This window comes from Lepisma saccharinum, chromosome 6, assembly GCF_977018435.1.
Source record: "Lepisma saccharinum chromosome 6, izLepSacc3.1, whole genome shotgun sequence".
Lineage (NCBI taxonomy): Eukaryota > Metazoa > Arthropoda > Insecta > Zygentoma > Lepismatidae > Lepisma > Lepisma saccharinum.
In genome coordinates this window covers 10319287-10338699 of record NC_139234.1, presented here as the reverse complement: position 1 = coordinate 10338699, position 19413 = coordinate 10319287, and the positions used below count along the sequence as shown (strand labels likewise).

Below are 19413 nucleotides of genomic sequence, written 5' to 3'. Positions count from 1 at the left end.
GTGAAGCTACTTGCGCATTTCATTGTTCATCAAACACAGCCTCTGTCTAGTTGCAAAAAGTCCTGAACTATGTATCATAAGGAGTGACTCGAAAACATTACACAGGTGGAAATAATTTCAGATGCATTTTGCAACTTGGACCAACAATTTTGAACACTGGTCTGATAGGTGGTGAAAAAATGAGGTACGATTTGTTTCTCAGTCACAGAAATATTAAATTTTATTTACAGCAGTACATAATTTCAAAATCTTGAAGTGAAAATAGCTCTGGAAATGAGGTTATAAACGTAGACAACAGCCTCAGGGTCTTTGTTAGTTCTTTGTCTTTGGTAGTTCACTAATTGCAGTAGTACATCACTTCCAACAATAACAGACACACTAAAGAAAGTGCTTACCTTGTTAATGTAAATCACAACATGAGAGACACCAATCTGCTTAGCTAGCAAGAGATGCTCTCTAGTTTGCGGCATCGCACCATCTGTAGCAGCAACAACTAGGATTGCCCCATCCATCTGAGAAGTTCCAGTTATCATGTTCTGCAATAATAATTTACGTGATAAACAGTCAAGTATGGAAACACACATGGTATATTCTATGTTATTTTGATTTCAGTATTCTTACTATAAAATCATATATTGTTAAAAAATCAAGTTGTTTAACATATTCAAACCTTTACCAACAAAAATAACGTTTTGTGTATTGTAGGAATGAACTGATATGAAATTTAATAATACGAGGGTCATTCGGAAAGTAACTTCCGTGCGGGTATAAAAGAAACACCAGGACATTATGCGAGTTTTTATTATATACAACTGAAAGAGACAACTCTAAGCTATTTTTCTACATAAGCACCGTTTCTGTTGAGACACTTATCATATCGGCGAACAAGGTTTACAATACCAATGTGAAAATCATCTGCCGCCTGTGCATTCAGCCATGCAGTAACACTGTCCTTGAGCTCATCACCATTATTGAAGTGCTGTGCCCCTAAACACTTCTTCATTTGTGGAAAGAGGTGACCATTGATAGGGGCCAAATCTGGGCTGTAAGGAGGGTGGTCAATCAATTCCCACTGAAAATGTTGGAGAAGGGCCTTGGTTCGAGCAATGCTAGAGAACAATCATTACTCCTTACAGCCCAGATTGATTTTACGGTGCATGTCAACAATTCCAAATACTTCTAGTGAACATTAACCTATACCTGTGTACAAATTAAAGAAGTGGCCAGAGGCACAGCACTTCAACAATGACCAGGCGCTCAAGGACAGTGTTACTGAATGGCTGAATGCACAGGCAGCAGAGTTCTTTGACATGGGTATTGTAAACCTTGTTCGCCGATATCATAAGTGTCTCAACAGAAATGGTGCTTATGTAGAAAAATATCTTAGAGTTGTCTCTCTCACAATGTCCTGGTGTTTCTTTTATACCCAAATGGAAGTTACTTTCCGAATGACCCTCTTAACTAGAGCTAAGATTCTTATAACATGATGGTGAATGATAATTAGATACAGTTAGTGTGAACTAATTTTCCTCATGTGGTATACTAGTATCCAAGGCAAAATGGAAAATTTAGCCAACTGTCTCTTCATCTAAGCTGTCCAAGCAGAGTTACTAAAATTACAACAGTGAAGTATATTTTAGTATATGTACCAACATTTATACACACACGTACCATGATATGTATATATTAATTCAAAAGTTCAGTCTCGAGTATTTCAAAGGTACGTGGATATATAATGTAAAAGACCTAGGAAATGCTGAAAGGTGTTATCACTCACCTTAATGTAGTCTGCATGCCCTGGACAATCAGTATGACCATAATGGCGACTGTCTGTTGAATACTCAACGTGAGCAACATTAATGGTGATTCCTCTGGCTCTCTCTTCAGGGGCATTGTCTATCTCAGCATACTTCTTTGCTTTTGCCAGAGCTTTGTCTGCCAACACTGCAAAAATGTAAAAATAAATTGTAAGCAATGAAACAAACTATATTTACATATAAGAAGCAAAGTGAACTTTTCACTAATTAACAGAAAAAAGTAATGAATAACAGTTAACAAGGTTGAGTATAACTCAAGGTTTTGCAGCAGAAATTTTGACATTTTGAGGTTAAGTTAATGACTTTTTTACAAAATGTTTAATTGTACCGGGTGGCCAGAATTAAAGTTACCCAACTCAGAGCCCTCTGTAGGCTCTTTGCAGACCATGTGAAAGAGGATGGCGATAAAAAAAAAGTTCAATTTTCTGCCACCAGGTTGAAATGTGGCGCTGTAATAATGAATATTGAAAACATACGTCAGGTGTTTTAAGTTAAGTGATTTTGCTCAGTTATTAATTAGAAAGACATTTGTTAGTGTTATAATACCTCGTTTATTGCAAGATTGCAAGGTAAAGGCAAATCCATAACCAATTGGAGCAGTTTACGTCATTATTACAAACCATTATGGAAGTACATATTTAATTCTGGCCACCCGGTACTTCTAGGTTGATGTGCATAAAATGCTTAGTCCAGAATTTCATTTTGGAGTAACAGAAACTGAAAATAGATTATTTTTTTTTCTTGAAATAAATTCAATGAGATATCAAACCACCAGGTTTCTGCTAGAAATTAAAAGTGTCTGTCAAGACAGCCGCAGCAAGTTGCACCTTACACTCAAAAATTTCCAACACTTCTTTTGATTTTGATCTTTGCTATTTACCTTTGTTTTTCAGTCACTCTTGGCTAATCATGACAGTGCTGATGAGTGATGAAATTGATGCAGGGACATTCACAAAGAACACCCATGCCTAGACTGGGATTCAAATCCAGGACCTCTGGTGTGCCAACCACTCAAAAAACAACCAAGGAAAAAGTTATTGTGGCATAAGCATGTGGGACAGTTATTGAGGAGAAGGGTCATGCTCTATAACACATACATACATGCATACTTTACTTTCATGGATTATTAGTGGGATGTCTCCCTCACTAACAACACTTACGCTTGGGAAAATGGCCACCAGGTTTTTATGCTATGCTGCAAATAAAGGTATGAATTTAAAATACTGGAAGTATCTCCAATTACTTTCAAATTCGGCATAGTCACTAATTTTGGCCTCGTAATCACGAATCTGCAGTTAAAAATTAGCGATCACATCTATATATTGCAAAATAACCTTGTTAATTACCGCTATGATTCTCCATACACTAACATGGAAACGATATGAAGGCATCTTCCTTTCCGCACAACGGTCTTGGCACCAACGTTGCTCAAGTGTTGTGCAATAAGTGGGAGCGTTGATTTGTATGTGAGAAAATGGCATCTTGCATAAAGGTGGAAAACATGTTTGCCCCACGAACCATTCACGGTAAGATTAGGTTAGGTTAGGCAAGCGTAGTTAAAATTAAGGGTTATCATAAACATAGTTTTGAAACGCTAATCATTGCAAAAAATAGTTGTGTTCTTCATAAATCAAGGGGTTTACTCCGTTCATGGACCCACTTTTTTCTACTTTTTTTGTAATTTCCAGACCTGACTGCCAAATTTTAACTGCAGAATCGTGATTACAAGACCAAAATTAGTGAGTATGCCAAATTTGAAAGCAATTGAAGATACTTCGCTCCCAAATAAATTGTGAAAACTGCATTGGCAGTCCCTGGGAAAAAAGCTGCAAGATGCGAGCAGGGCTTGAATAAAGATATGGCCCAAAATTTTAGGAACTAATTAACCAGGTTCTGAAAATACTTGAATCCACATCTGGTAGTTCACACACCCACACACACAAACAGAATGTAACATAAATCTCTGGTTTACCTTTTGTGATGGCCGCTGTTAGAGTAGTTTTCCCATGATCAACATGGCCTATGGTTCCCACATTGCAGTGTGGCTTGCTTCTATCGTAAACTTTCTTCTCAGAAGGAACAGCATAAAACCGTGGTAAAGTAACTGCTGGAAGGAACCACTTGGATCCATTTGCTCCAAGACTCTAAAAAAAATCAATTTGTCTTATTTACAAACAAGCAAAGACAAGCCTGCAGTTTAACAGTACAATACATCACATGTGAAGCACAAACATGTGAGTCACTCTACAAGACAACACTGTCGAAATTAAATCTGCACCAGGGTTACTACAAACAAGCAGAAATGAAATTCCCTGTCCAGGTTTTCCAGGCCAAAATTTACATTTTTCCCTGACAATTATAAACTAAACTAAATCGATGTTTTTGCAAATGGAAATAATAAACTCATACAGATTCAGCTATGGATTTGTCAATTAAAACTGCCGCAAAATTAATTTGGTATTGAGAGCTGAAGGAACACGCATCACAGTGTTGCCATATCATGTGGTATGGCAAGGTACACAGTGCAGCCATCTGAAGCTGTGTCGAGGAAATCGTGTTATGAAAAGGAACAACAATGACCAACTGTTATTGTTTTCTCTCTTCATTTCCATCTCCTTACGACATGAACGAATTAACCAAATGAGCATTGTTTACAGGTTACTTTTCAATCCATTCTGAAAATACTGAATATATACACTTGCAATAACCATTTCTTTCCGAAGTCGCCGTTCAAGTCTGCCCATCTTTCAATTATGCAGCAACTGAAGTGCACTAAAGTCCAGGGGCATCTGACCACGCGGGAGACCCACGGTGGTTTGTGGAACTTTTTCAAATATACCAAGCGGCTCCGGGGTCGACTCAGCCCAAGTGAGTACCTGGAACAAACCTGGGGGTAAAGGCGGTCGGAGAACCACATCACCTTCATAATATGGTCGAGGTCGAGAATGTGTGGAGCCCTACCTCCACATCCCCATATGCCTCCATACTTTACAATATATGCATTTGTTTAAAATATGGCTAAAGGAAAGATAGAACAAGTCAGTTACATCGGATATATAACATAAGATAAAATTGTGCTTCGTAATTTCCCTGAGGAATCTACATCGCCATGCAGAAATGTAAGGTTTCTCCATCAGTATTTTGCGTTCATTAATTTTTTGTATGAGAATCCCAGAGATTTTATGATTGTCCTTAAAGATGTTTCCCCACTTCGAAAAAGTCCTGAATATTTCAACGAAACGTGCAGTTTCCCAACATATGGATGATCTTTCCTCCTATAATAAGAGTAAATATGGTGACAAATAGCGTCTTGCTGAAAGGTATCTAAATTTGTCACACATTTACTGATATTCCTCTTCTTTCCTGGGGTTTCCAATTTTGAAGCCTCACATTGATTTATTTCCACCACATTATATTTTTTTCCCTATGTTAACAATAGTGTTCTTAGACATGCCGACAGCAGCAACAGTCCTGTCCAGAACTTTATTTACAGAAATGATTGGATCCCCCATTGCTTTTCTCTTGCTCAAAATATTTGCGCGCAGAATAACCATCTCCCATTTAGACTTCGAGAGGAATTCCTTTACCGAAGGATTTCTTTCTTTAAGTGAATGGTCTGTTTGGTACATTGTCATTTCGAGTATTGTCTCCTGTGTTTGACATTCTTCTCACAATTACACGGACACACACAAGCAGAACACAGAAAATTTTGTACAAAAAAAATAATACACTAAAACAATATGCTAGATACAACAAAGAATACGCTAAATTCAGTCAACACTAAACAAACGGATCGGTTAAAACATCACAGCAACGCAACGCAACAAACAAACAACACTCCCAACAACATGAAAACTGAAAGCAAGAACAACCGCCCGATAAGCAACACCATGATAAACATTTTCTGTTGCTAGGTAACCAGAGCTTGGATGAAGCACTGGGAAGATTTTGATTGGTTCGCAAGCCAGCAATCCACCCTCCCGGGGTGCAGTAGACCCGTTTTCTCCACGTGCTTCACAAGCGTCAATATCAAACTAATTTTGCGGCAGGTATACCAATATTATCTTCTATGAAATTTACTTAATTTCTCTATTCTCTATGATTTGAATTCAAACAGCAAAATAGTGAATTTGGAAAATTATTACAATTCACAAGCTAGGAAAGGATTACGGAATTTTATCATATGCTGTGTTTAAAATAAAATACTCTATTATTTTTAAAGTTACGACTAAATGAGATAAGAGTGAAGAGTGATTGATTGATTAAGAAATACAATTTGTAATTTTTCAGTCTCCTTATACACGGTCTTCCGTTCAGCCTTGGGCACCTTGACAGCGGCACGCTTAACGGCCACCCAGACACCAACTCCTGTCAAATCCCATGCAATATCTCTCTCCGCTATCAAAGCCGCTAGCTTTGAAATGATTTCAAGTTCTCAGAATTATAGTTACAATTACATTCGAAATAAGCACGTTAATTGTTACGGCGGATGTTGAAAATGTTGTCCCCGTGCTTCCACTCGTTTTTGGCATGTTTTTAAGAAATTTCGCATAGCTTTGATAACAAGATATGCTAAAAGGGAACTTAAGTTTCCTAACACCTCGCGGTGCCAGAGTGCCAACTGTTGATTGTCGATAAGGCAAGTATGATAAACACATGGCTTTGAGCATAACTTGTGGATTTCTTTCTTAACCCCATTTCATTTAAGTAAATTTGCGATTTCAGTTCAGTCGTATTTTGAAAGTGGGTACATGTTACAAGTGTTATTGTTTTATACAGTGTTTATTAAGCGTATAGCATTCCAAGTGTTATTTGTGTTCTGCTATAGTTTTAATAATGGCACATATGCACACATTACAACAAAACATAGGGCCTCCCCAATGGCACCTTGTAATCAAGGGGTCCCAGGTTCGATTCCCGGTGGAAGCACATACTGGTTTGGATACCACTTTAAGCTGTAGGTCCAGTCCCAATTAGTCTTTAAGTGGACTTAAAACACCAACTCAATCAATCAACACAACGAAACATTTTTATGTACGATTCGTATCTGATTACAAATTCTTGAAGGGATGTTCGTAGACGATTTTCAACAGAATTCCCAGGTATGCCTTGTGAACAAATTGAGAACGAGAGTCGGTTAAATTTCTGTAAATGAATTATGGGGAATGTTAGTGGTGGGGTAATTGATCCACGATTAACATTCTTCTCTAACGAAGCAAGGTTCCATTTACAGGGAACAATGGAACCTTACTTCCGTTGTGAAATCATTTTGAATAAGGATATCTAACCTATCTTTCTAAATTTATTTTTCTTTGAAAAGAAACTATTCTTTTATCACATTTTGATAAATAAATTGTGACTTTATCTCTCCTTTTCGAGCAGAAATGGGACATATCGTCCATTGTTGAACTCGTTTTGAAAAAAGGATATCTAGTCTTTCCTAAATTTAATTTTCTTTGAAAAAAACTCACTATCCTGCAATATTTTTATCACATTTTGATCACACACTGTGACTTTATCTCTCCTTTCCCAGCAACAATGGGACCTTTTGTTCATTGTTGAACTCGTTATGAAAAGGGATATCTGGCCTTTCCAAATTTAATTTTCTTTGAAAATAACTCACTGGCCTACAATACTTTTATCACATTTTGATCACAAGAAGTATCTTCCTTCATCTGTCGTTTTTCATCAATGAGAGAGAGCTTTTGTTCCATTGTTGTACTTTCTAAGTTTCATATTTGCAGCCTTGTTAAATTTTACTTTCTTTAACAATCTTGCATTTCTGCAATGTTTCTATCACATTTTTATCACATGTTGTGCCATTTCCCAGTTCCCCACCAAATTTAACAAAATCAACTGATTCAGTGTGCATGGCTACATGGACGTAAATGTTTCGCGCTCATCTCGTAACTCGAACCCACGACATCTCAATCCCTAAACTAACGTGGCTTGTTAGTCCTTGTTCCTCTTTTGTCACCCTGACTTATGGGTTAGCGTTAGTAAGATGTTTATCTATGGGGGAAATTGTAAAATAAAGTCAATGCAACAAACCTTCAGACATTAGAAGAACTGAAGAAGAATATCAGGAGAGAAACTGTAGCAATTTTAGAAGCTGAACGTTGCGTGTAAATGGATATTTCCGTAAAACATGCCAAAACCGTGTGGATGCATCAGGACAACATTTCCAGCATGTCTTGTGACAAGGTACGTGTCTATTTTTATTATAATTGTAATTGACACTTTAATGATTGTAACTGTATTTGTTGCAGGAATGAATTTGCAATAATTATCATAACATAGTAGGTCATTACAGTAAAAATTGGCATCTCTGAGAGTCCGATCTGCCACCTTTCAAAATATTTTTTTCTTAATTATTAAGGGCAGTGCCCTCCCGTCCCTGCGCTTTCGACGCCAGTATTGCTATGAAGCCAGAAGTACACACAGCGTAAAGAAATTATTGCAGTTTAGTGAAACAAAAATAGGGGACAGTGCCAGTGGCATCAACTTAAATGAGCCTGTGGGGCTCGAATTAACACAATAATTTGCCTGTTATATATATATTTTTTTTTAGAAATAAAGTGTCTGCGATTAAGAAAAGTTTTCATCATTAAAGACTGAAAGAATTCTCGCCAGTTTAATTATTAACTGTTTTCAAAATGTTACATAATTTTTATATGAGACTTTTCAGTGTCCTATATAATTTACACCATCCACGGTCATCACTAGAAAGCGAGAGAGAGAGAGAGAAAGAGAGAGGTGGGGGGCAGAGATTACAAATCTAAGGGAGGTTAAATAAGGGCTTATAAACAGGATAAGGATTGATAGGCACTAAAAACTCTCAACATAAACAGGCAAATAAGAACAAAATACAAAATAGGTACTAATCGTTCTGCACATCGCCCTACGACGTCAGGAGTCCCAGGTTCGATTCCTGGCCTGGGCATGGATGTTTGTGAGTGTTCATTCATCAATTACATCACATCACTCATGTCTATCTTCGCAAATGAGCAAAAAGTGGCACAAAACGCAAAGTAAAATAAATTAAATCAAATCAAAGTAAACGTGCTGGATTAGACACTGAAAAAGCTGTTATCTTCGAAAGAAGCACTTGTGACTAAAACAGTCACAAAAGAACACTATACCTGTGAAACATGAATACCACTCACTCAGGCACATAGTAAAGGTAAAAAAAAGGTAAAGTGTTCCCCTGTGCTTAGCACCACGCCATGAAGGCGTATAGTGGGTGTGGGGGTAATGCTCCACACTTTCTTGATCCGGTCGTGAGTGCGGGTGATGTGATCCACACCATGCCCCTGACCACTTTTACCCCCCAGGTTTCCCCAGGTACCCATGTTATTCGACACTGGGTGGGTGCCGGGGCCGCTTCCAATGTTAGAAAAGTTCCCGGATTTGAACCGGCACATAGTGGTACTGGTAATTTACAATGCATTGCAGAGAACAATGACGTGAGGAAGAAAATTTTTGGATCAAATTTTTTGGCAGGCAGTAATCAATATTGATTTAATAAGGTGCAAATAATTTCACGGGATGCCAATGCATTCTCTCTTTTACAACTTTTGTGCCTCCTCGATGGTTTTTGATTGATTGATTGATTGATTTGTTGTTTTAAGTCCACTTTATGCACAGTAAGGCTAATTGGGACTGGACCTACAGTTTTTAAAGTGGGATCCGAACCATTGTGCCATGTGCCTCCACCGGGTATCGAACCCGGGATCTCTTGATTACAAGACGACGACGTTACCTGTACGCTCCTCCTCGATGGTGTAGTGGTAACATCGTCGCCTTCTGATCAAGGGGTCCCGGGTTCCATATCCAGTGGAGGCACAGTGGTTCGGATCCCACTTTAAACTGTAGGTTGTCCCGATTAGCCTTACTGTGCATAAAGTGGACTTAAAACACCAACTCAATCAATGAATATCACTCAGAAATGTCACGAGAGATTTTTAAACATAAACGCCTGCATTATCTGGCCAAGGAACAAGAAAAGGCATTTTATGGCAAATCATTAGAATATTATTGCATAAAATTTAAAACAAATCTCTGGGATCAGCCCACAAATTTCCTAAAACAGTGCCAAAAACGAGTGGATGCACGAGGACAACATTTCCAACATCCCCCATGACAATTTACGTGCTTACTTTGAATGTAATTGTAACTATAATTCTGAGAACTTGAAATCACTTCGAAGCTAGCTGTTTCCACAGCGGATATATCACATGTGATTTGAAGGGAGTTGGCATCCGGGCGGCCGTTAAGTGTGCCACCGTCAAGGCACCCAAGGCTGTAGATTCTCAGTAATATATGTTGATATTTCCACTGATGTTTGGAACCATCTGCTTGCAAGAACCATGAGTGTGGACTTATTTTTCGATGCATAAAGCTACTTCTCTCTTCTCTGTAAAGCAAACAACTTAACTCATGCATAGAAGTGAAACAATTAAATTGTACAAAAGAAAGTGTCATCTTTCCTTACATTATCAATGGGATTTCTGCTTCAGTACAGTATATCCAAGTGAAGTACTGTGAAACTGACAACATGCAGTTATACCATTATTGCTGATGAAAAGGGTATGTAGATATTAGAAATGTAATGCAAGGAATATATAGGATTGCATTGTATACGTATCTGATTTAGCTAACCACACATTAAAACAGGAACACACTGTTAATAACAGCTTCTGAAAGTTCATGTACGAGGGGCATCCTGAAAAAAGCTTAAATGGTGCCTATACGCAGCACTAGTGGTCGGAGCGCGACACACACACATGCAAGCAGGAAGAAGTGGCATGTAGCTGTAATCTGGTACAGTTGCAATGCAGCCATTTTAGGACAGTTCTAGGTTACATATTGCAGCTCTCGTACTGTCTCCCACCAACTGCGATGTAGCCTACGTGTAGTAATCAGATTTTTGCACGCTCAGAATTTGGCACAGAGCCACCAGCAATTGTGTGAGGTGTGCAGACCGGACATTGTGAGTGATAGTTTGGTCAGACTATGGTGCAGACAATTCACAGAAGGCCAATCGAATGTGCATAACCCCATGCAGCTGAGTACATGCAGGCCCTTTGCATCACTTCAGGTGAGATATTTTGGGCCACTCCTGTAGAGCCCTGGCCTTGCATGTACCGACTTTCAACTCTTTGTTTAACTGAAGAGGTTTCAGGCAGGACAAGGATTTGATAGCTACACTGCAGTAGAGATAGTTCCAGTCTTTGCTGTCAGACACATATACCATGGGCATACAAAATTTAGTGCCATGCTATGACAAATGCCAGAACAACGGTGGTGATTATGCCGAAAAGTAGGTTAGGACTCTCACTGTTACTAATGCAATAAATTACAACTGATATTCTTGTTTCATTTATGCCTAATCGTTAGGGACCTTGATTTTTTTAATATTTTTTTTTCAAATAGGTGTATTTTTGTCCCCGGCGCCCACCCAGCGTCGAATAACATGGGTACCTGGGGGAAACCCTGGGGGGTAAAGGCGGTCAGGGGCGTGATGCTGATCACATCACCCCCACTCACGACCGGATCAAGAAAAAAGTGTGGGACATTACCCCCACACCCCCTATACGCCTTCACGGCGTGGTGCTATGTACAGGGGAACACTTTACCTTTACTTTTACTTTTTTTTTTTTACTATTCAGTGTTATTTATCCCAAAATTCACATTTTCTGGCAAATATCTGAAATTATACTTTCATGGTGTTTTTAAACTACGGTTTCAAATTGTAAGTCACATGGTCTATGCCTCTTCGTGAGTGTTTGATATCTTGAAAGTTATTTTACATACCCCCTTTTCAATTTTAAGGTAAGGGTTTTAGATAATGGAATTTTCCCCGTATATACTGAAGGGTGCATAATGACCATAAGTGGCGACGCACTCAAAAAATTTAAATCTATCAATCTCACCAAAAATTACCATTATCTTTTTTTGACTTTTTATTGTTAAGTTTCCTAAAATTCACGTTTTGTTTTAGAACATTTTTCTGCCAAATATACCGAAACTTAATACTCCATTGTGCTTTTAAACTATTATTTTAAATCGTAGGTCACATGGTCAATGTATTTTCGTGACAGTTTGATATGTTGGAACAGATTTTTGAAGGCGTAAAAGTAAAGTGTTCCCCTGCACTTTGCCATGAAGGTGTATAGGGGTGTGGAGTTAGTGCCCCACACTTTCTTGATCACGGCTGAAGGTAGGGGGTGATGTGATCAGCACCATGCTCCTGGCTACTTTATCACTCAAAGTTTCCTCCAGGTACCTGCTTGATATGACACTGGGTGGGCACCGGAGCAGTTTCAATATGTGGAAAAGATCCCGGTTCTCACCCACAGGGGATCGACCCCGGGTCTCTCGCATGGTAGTCAAACGCCCTAACAACTGAGTTCCATTATTTCGCGCTCGACAAATGCCGATGGGGCGCACTTAGCTTGGTAATTCAAAACACATCTCACGCGAAAAATACTGAAGATGTGGCTCAAGTGTGATGGTAGATACGCACTCGATCTCCTGTTAGAACCCTGCCACTTTGCTCTGAGATACAAACGGTTTTGATAGAAGTTGAAAAAATTGTGGGAAATATGAGGGGCAGTCAAATGAAAACCGAACACCCGCTACAAAGTGACAATGGATTTTATTTTATTCAAAAGTAATTGCCACAAGTGTTAAGACATTTATCCCACTAGCAGACGAGACGATCAATTCCAGTCTTGTAGAAAGAGGTAGGTCGCTGATGGATCCACAATCTCACCCACTGTTGCACTTCCTCCTCCAAATGAAACCGACGTCCACGAATGTCTTTCTTCAGGTCACCAAAAATGTGGAAGTCACAAGGGGAAAGATCGGGGCTGTACGGAGGATGTTCAAGCGTTTCCCAGCCAAATGTCTGAAGCTTATCCCTCGTCAGATTGGCAGTTTGGGGACGGGCGTTATCATACAAAAGGATGATTCCGCCCGACAGCATTCCAGGGCGTTTTGACTTTATGGTGCGTCTCAGTTTCTGGAACGTGTATGCATAGCATTGATTGTGGCTCCACGCTCTAGGAAGTCGACAAGCAGAGGGCCCTTGCAGTCGAAGAAGAAGCTCATCATGACCTTACCGGAACTCGTTATGGGCAGCCTTGGATTTCTTTGGCGGGGGAGAATCGACGTGTTTCCATTGTTGGCTTTGCCATTTGCTTTCGGGCTCAAAATGGTGGCAGCACGTTTCATCCCCTGTGACGATACGTGACAGAAACACATACTCTTCCTCGTGATACCGCTGCAAATGACTCAGACATGCAGTCATTCTGTCAGTCTTTTGTCCCTCCGTGAGTTGAAGCAGAACCCACTGCGGACAATTTTTTCGGAACTGCAGGTGATCTTTGATAATGACATGCACAGAGCCATGACTAATGCCAACCTCAACACGAATTTCTTCCTCTGTGATTCGTCGGTCTTCCCGGATCAGACCATCGATCCTCGCAATCACATCAGGCGTAATGGCTTGATGGGCCTGTCCAGAGTGCGGATCGTCTTGCAGTGATGTGCGTCCTTCGCAGAATCGCTTCTGACACTCGTACACACTTGTCAGGGACATGCAGTGTTCGCCATACACTGCAGACATGTGACGATGAGTTTCGCGTGTTCCAGCACCCTCAGCCACCAAAAAACGAACCACACCTCTCTTCTCTTCTTTGCTTGCCTCCATTTCCAATGCTGGACGAACATACTTTTCACTACGCTCACCTCCTGAGCAATGACGAAGCAACTGTGTGGACCTGTGCATTTTCACTATGCATTTCTCCTACCCTACAGATGGCAGTATCGATATGTAACAACAGTTTTGCCAACTTTTGCGAGGAATGTGTTTTATGGTGGGTGTTCGGTTTTCATTTGACTGCCCCTCATACATGATTTAATGTGGCTGTCGGAATTATTCCATGTATAACAAGCATTATAGTTTACTCTTGAATAAAATGTTGGAAAAGTTGCACGTTCTATGTACACAAACATGGCCTAGAAAAGATAAGAATGTTAGATTTCATGGAATTTTTCATTGTTTTAGGACATTTTTTAAAAAAAAACGCTAAAAATGCCAACAATTCGCATTTTATGCCAAATACGGATTATTTCGATATTTTTTCGAATAAGCACATTCATAAACACAACTTTGCAGCAATTACCATTTTTCACGGTTTCTGGCGCCGTGGTTGTGTTGTACATAAAAGGGGCGTAAAAGTTGAGGCCGAAACTTAGCAACAAGATTTCCTGTTCCCATGCATAGTTCCGTAACGATATCTTTAAAAAAAAGTCAATCAAGACCAAAATCCCTGACTTTTTTTGACACCTCAAATTCCCTGACTTTTCCCCGTTTTCCAGGTCTGTCTCCACCCTGTGCACACACCTTTCCCTGTCAAAGCAGTACTGCCACTAGTAACCACATGCAACTTTCTTTGCAATATGTTTTCCATTTCTCTGTAAACCATGATACACGTACCCAATAACATTTCCTAAACAACACTCCAAATAACAAAGCATCCTATATAATTTTCCAAGTACAGTAACGCCTGAGTTACATAAGTTACGTGTTCTGTAAACCTTTATGTAACTTCAATTTTACGTTAGTCGAATTTGTAAATTGCTTAAGATTATTATATGTATATTATTTACACAGTATTATAAATGAAACATCATGCAGCAGTATTTACTTGGATATAAAATATAAAAGAATATAAAAACAAACTGAAATCACACTTTTCAAATAAAAAATGTATTCTGACAGCTACATACAGGGGATGGACAAAAATATGGAAACACCTGCGAAGAAAAGCTGGAATGTGCAGGAACGCCTTTACCTTCCAAAACGGCCTGCAGTCTCAGAGGAATGGACAAATACAAGTCCTGGATGGTGGATAATGGGATCTAGCACCATTCTTCATGCAAAACATGTTCACAATCCTTCCTTTCGTCCACACAGGTGTTTATCTGATGATGTCTTTCCGGACACACTATTATGTCATCATGATGTTGGATAGAGTCCTTCTCGATACGCCAAATAACATGGCTAATGGTAAGAGAGGTGCCTGCAAGGTAGACACCAACAATTTGCCCTCTTTGAAACACTGTCAGCCCGGACATGATCCAGTATCAACTGCACTGCACGCTATCTACAGTGCAACTGTAGACTTCTACCAGTCCGACAGGGTCCTATCTCACAGCGCAAGACAAAAGAATGTCGCACCACTTCAGATTTCAAGTGGAAAAATTGTGTCGACATCACCCGTTCAAATGTCGGGGTGTTTCCATATTTTTGTCCATTCCCTGTACAGTTATTACATAACTGCAAATTTACGTTAAGTTGTGTATAACTTAACTTGGAGGGTTACTGTATAGGTTACATCAAATGCAGTTGGCAAGAAAGGAATGATGTAATAAATAGTGGCACACAAAACCACTCATTACTTCATTATGAATCGTCTCCATGAACTAAGAACAAAAGATGTTGACATACAGCATAATCTTCATAAATTGATTGATTTGGTGTTTTAAGTCCGCTTTACGCACAGTAAGGCTAATCGGGGCTGGACCTACAGTCTAAAGTGGGATCCAAACCACTATGTGCCTCCACCGGGTATCGAACCCGGGACCCCTTGATTACAAGGTGACGATATCTTTACTAGTCTGAGCCATCGGGGAGGCCATAATCTTCATATAGTATGCAAAACTTCCACTTGTAATAGCAGTTACGAAGGAACAAGAGCCCATGAAAATTTTCCACAATATTCTTCTGGAATAATCAACATTTCAAGGGTTAAGCATTGCATTTGTTGAATTCAAAAATGTTAATTCAAAACAAGATTTTCAAAGAAGCACATATCAACATATACATTTTCTGCGAAAGAAATAAAGAAAATACAAATACTTACAAGTTTAAGTATCCCACCATCATGATATGTGTTTTTCAATGTCTGCTGAAGTGCTGTAAGGAAAACAAAACACCATGAATCCCATTTCAGATGTCCATGTTATTGCATCATTCTAAATTACATACATGTAATTACATTCTTGATGTCTACAATTCTTAGGGTGGATCATCTCAGGTGGGAATTTTTCTGACAATGTTTCTGCATAAAACACTCTGGGGCTTACCCAGCCTCTAATCACTGCATACCTGGGGACAACCGTCACAGGTAAAAGGATGCTGAAGTGTAATGATGATGTCGAACTCTACCTTGAGAATGTGTGACGTGCTGCTAGCTACAGCAAGTCCTTCAGTTACGTACAAACACCCTGAATGGGTTTCCATTAAACTATGTTAAACTAACGGTTGGTAATGGTTGTGATTGTTTTATAATTTTTTTGAAATTTTCCTAGTAGGAAGACTATTTATCGTAGAATTCTGGCAATCAGGCAATTTGAACCTTCTTTAAAGTAATGAGTCCTTTTTGGATTTTGAAAAAAAGTTATTTATGTTGAATAAAAAAAACTAAAAAATTACCTTAAGCAAGCATGCACACATCCCATGGACACTGCATTTTCATGCACGCTTCCCATGGGCACTGTATTTTCCATTGACAAGCGACTCTATCGTAAACTAGTGGGAATTAATGAAGAAGTAAATTGGAACCTTAGTACAATGCATTTAGGGACTTTTATCTTAATGCTATTGAACAAAATCCTAAGTAATCGCTAAACCTCCGCAGTATGTGTTAACAGAAGTAAATCAAAATTAAACCATCTTAAAATTGCATTCGTAGCATGATGAAATCGCAATAAAACAAAAGGAACTTGGGCCTATCGGTTAATATGACTATTTTATTTACATATCTGTCAGAATACTAAGAGACTAAGTTCAATACTTTTTTTTTAAATTGAGTAATAAACATATCCGTAGTCATAAATATCATTAATTATACAAGATTCAGTACTAAATTTAGTAACATATTTTGTACGTAAAAGTAAAAATGTTTGTACGCAATCAAATGAATCACAAACATGTCATTGAATTGAAGGCTAAAATTGACAATTAAAAGTACCGGGTTCGATCCCCGGCCGGTTCAAATCCGGGAACTTTTCTAACATTGGACGCGGTTCCAGCGGTGCCCACCCAGCGTCGAATAACATGGGTACCTAGGGGAAACCCTGGGGGGTAAAGGCAGTCAGGGGCATGATGCTGATCACAATACTTGAACTTATTCGGCCGGTAAATCATGTATTTTTCGACATAAATGTATCTCCGATGCACAATAGCTCTTGCCACCATTACTGTTGACTATGTGAATCAAATGTTCCGTGCGTTCGATTATGTAACCCCCTGTTAGTGTATCAACCACGCGGTAGTTTTACAAGATTACGTGTGAAGGTTGCATTGTGAATTTTTTTTTTCAATTTAATTTTCTGTTTGCCTAACCTAACTGAACCTAACCTAACCTTCCGTGAATGGTTTGTGGATCAATTTTCGCTTAAAAACCTTCTGTGAATAGTTTGTGCGGCATTTTTCGGTCAATAAGTTTGGAAACACTGCATATCAGCTGACGATAGACAACGTGATTCAAGATTTGCCCGCCATATTGTGTAACGAAAGCGAAATAGCAACGAACAATAAATACTTGGGAGCGATTTTACAATACAGGGAATTTCTCCATTCTGTTTGAAATTCGGCATACTCACTAATTTTGGCCCCCTAATCACGAATCTGCAGTCAAAATTTGGCGCTCACACGTGGAAATAGCAAAATAATCGAAATTAAGTTCTTATTTCCACACCCTCGATTTCCGAATTTCCCGCCGGTTCCGGGCTCCGCCCCTGGGGTAATCGACCTACCGCCCCCAACCGCTATCGCGGCCCCGCCTCCGCTCCGCTCCGCTCCGGCTTCCCGCCTATATCTATAGACTCCCTGTTAAGGGCATGTTAGAAAGTGGCCGGATTCACCTGCCCCAAATAAGCGCCAAATTTTTACGTGAGCGCCAAATTTTAAGTGCAGATTCGTGATTAGGAGACCCAAATTAGTAAGTAACCGAAAATTCAAACAAATTGGAGAAATTCCCTGTATTGTTAAATTATACCAAATACTTGTAATGTGAATAACTTACGCTTTTTTCAGTGAAAAAAAGCAATATGCCACGTTCAAAAATGTTCCGCTATGCATAAGAGGTAAGTACAAATGTAAATAATTAGAAAATAAACGAGTGAAATGTGTTTTCACTATACCATACTGTTACTGAATTAAAGTATTTCTTATACGACGACAGTTTTATCAGTTTCAGAAATTCCCCTTGCACTGTCTCAATATAGCCTAGGTTTTCTCATGTCATATTAGCAGTTTATCACCAACGCATGCGATAATATAATGCCATAATGATCCCGTTTCTTAGAGGGATGGGGGGGGGGGCTTAGTGTGTGAACTTTTCTAACGTTGGAAGCAGCCCCGGCGCTCACCCAGCGTCGAATGACATGGGTACCTGGGGGAAACCCTGGGGGGTAAAGGCGGTCAGGAGCGTGATGCTGATCACATCTCCCCACTCATGACCGGATCAAGAAAGTGTGGGGCGTTACCCCCACACCTCCTATACGCCTTCATAGCGTGGTGCACAGGGGAGCACTTTACTTATTTTTACTTTTTTTTCATATAATGTGTAATGTAAAAAAATAGTTTTATTGTTTATGCAACGGGAACATACAAAATACTTGGAAATGTTATTACTTTCCTATTATTTTTTTTTCAAATATGGAATTGCTCACGCTCTCTCTCTCTCTCTCTCGTCTTAATAGTGTTTTTATTTAATACTAATCTCTTGTACTCGAATAAAAAAATGGGTAAGCCAAACAGCCATAAACAGTGGCGGCCGGCGGCAACTATGAAGGGTAGTGCCAACGCTTCTTAGTGTGTGTACAGAGAACTATGCAATTATCATCTTATGACTTCACGTCCAGCTACCGCAGCGGAACCTCGAACATTCAATCAAAATACGTACCAACATTCATTACAATTACAAAATTTTATATAACATTAATTGAACCATTTACTGGTTTCCAATACACATAGAAACATCGCGAAATGAACACCCATTCAAAAATAACAACTACTTTCATTATAACACGATGAATTTAAAATATCCCTACAAAATTACTAAAAGAATGTTCACTTTACATTCTAGTATATATTTTTAATATATATAATGATGCATAATTTAAGTAATATAAAAATGTTATACCCGGCTGCAGACATGCAACCCTCCTTGCGAAGGCAGCCATGTTTTCAACTTTAACTGAAGCGCATTGGAGATCATGCAAAGAAAATAAAATAACATCCTGAAAGTAATTAGAAGCTTTAATTGTTTCCCACGAAGTTATCAATAAGCACTAATATAGTACTAATATTTAATCCATTTCTTTCTTTTTACACACTTATACTTTAAAGTTGACAGATCTACTGAAATTATCCTTGCATTAGTAGTGTCTGGAATGAAAAGGATGAACATGTGCCAATCGGATCATAATGAATCGATAAATCGTGGTAAATGAATCGCTCTAATGGAACCGTTGACTTGACTTCCATAAATTAAAAATCGTAGCCAATTTTATATGC

General features: G+C 39.0%; 1 protein-coding gene across 1 annotated transcript in view; it reads right to left on the bottom strand.

Annotated features, from left to right (window-relative positions):
• The window catches only part of mEFTu1 (mitochondrial translation elongation factor Tu 1), a 33801-nt gene extending 14603 nt beyond the window's left edge, over positions 1-19198 (bottom strand). The window contains exons 1-5 of the mRNA XM_083123493.1: positions 19040-19198; positions 15752-15804; positions 3790-3961; positions 1778-1944; positions 396-536 (exon numbers count right to left, since the gene is read on the bottom strand). Coding sequence (XP_082979619.1) covers positions 396-536; positions 1778-1944; positions 3790-3961; positions 15752-15804; positions 19040-19079 — 573 coding nt within the window. The 5' untranslated portion in view covers positions 19080-19198. The remainder of the gene's footprint in view (positions 1-395; positions 537-1777; positions 1945-3789; positions 3962-15751; positions 15805-19039) is intronic.
• Between the last annotated feature and the right edge of the window lie 215 nt (positions 19199-19413).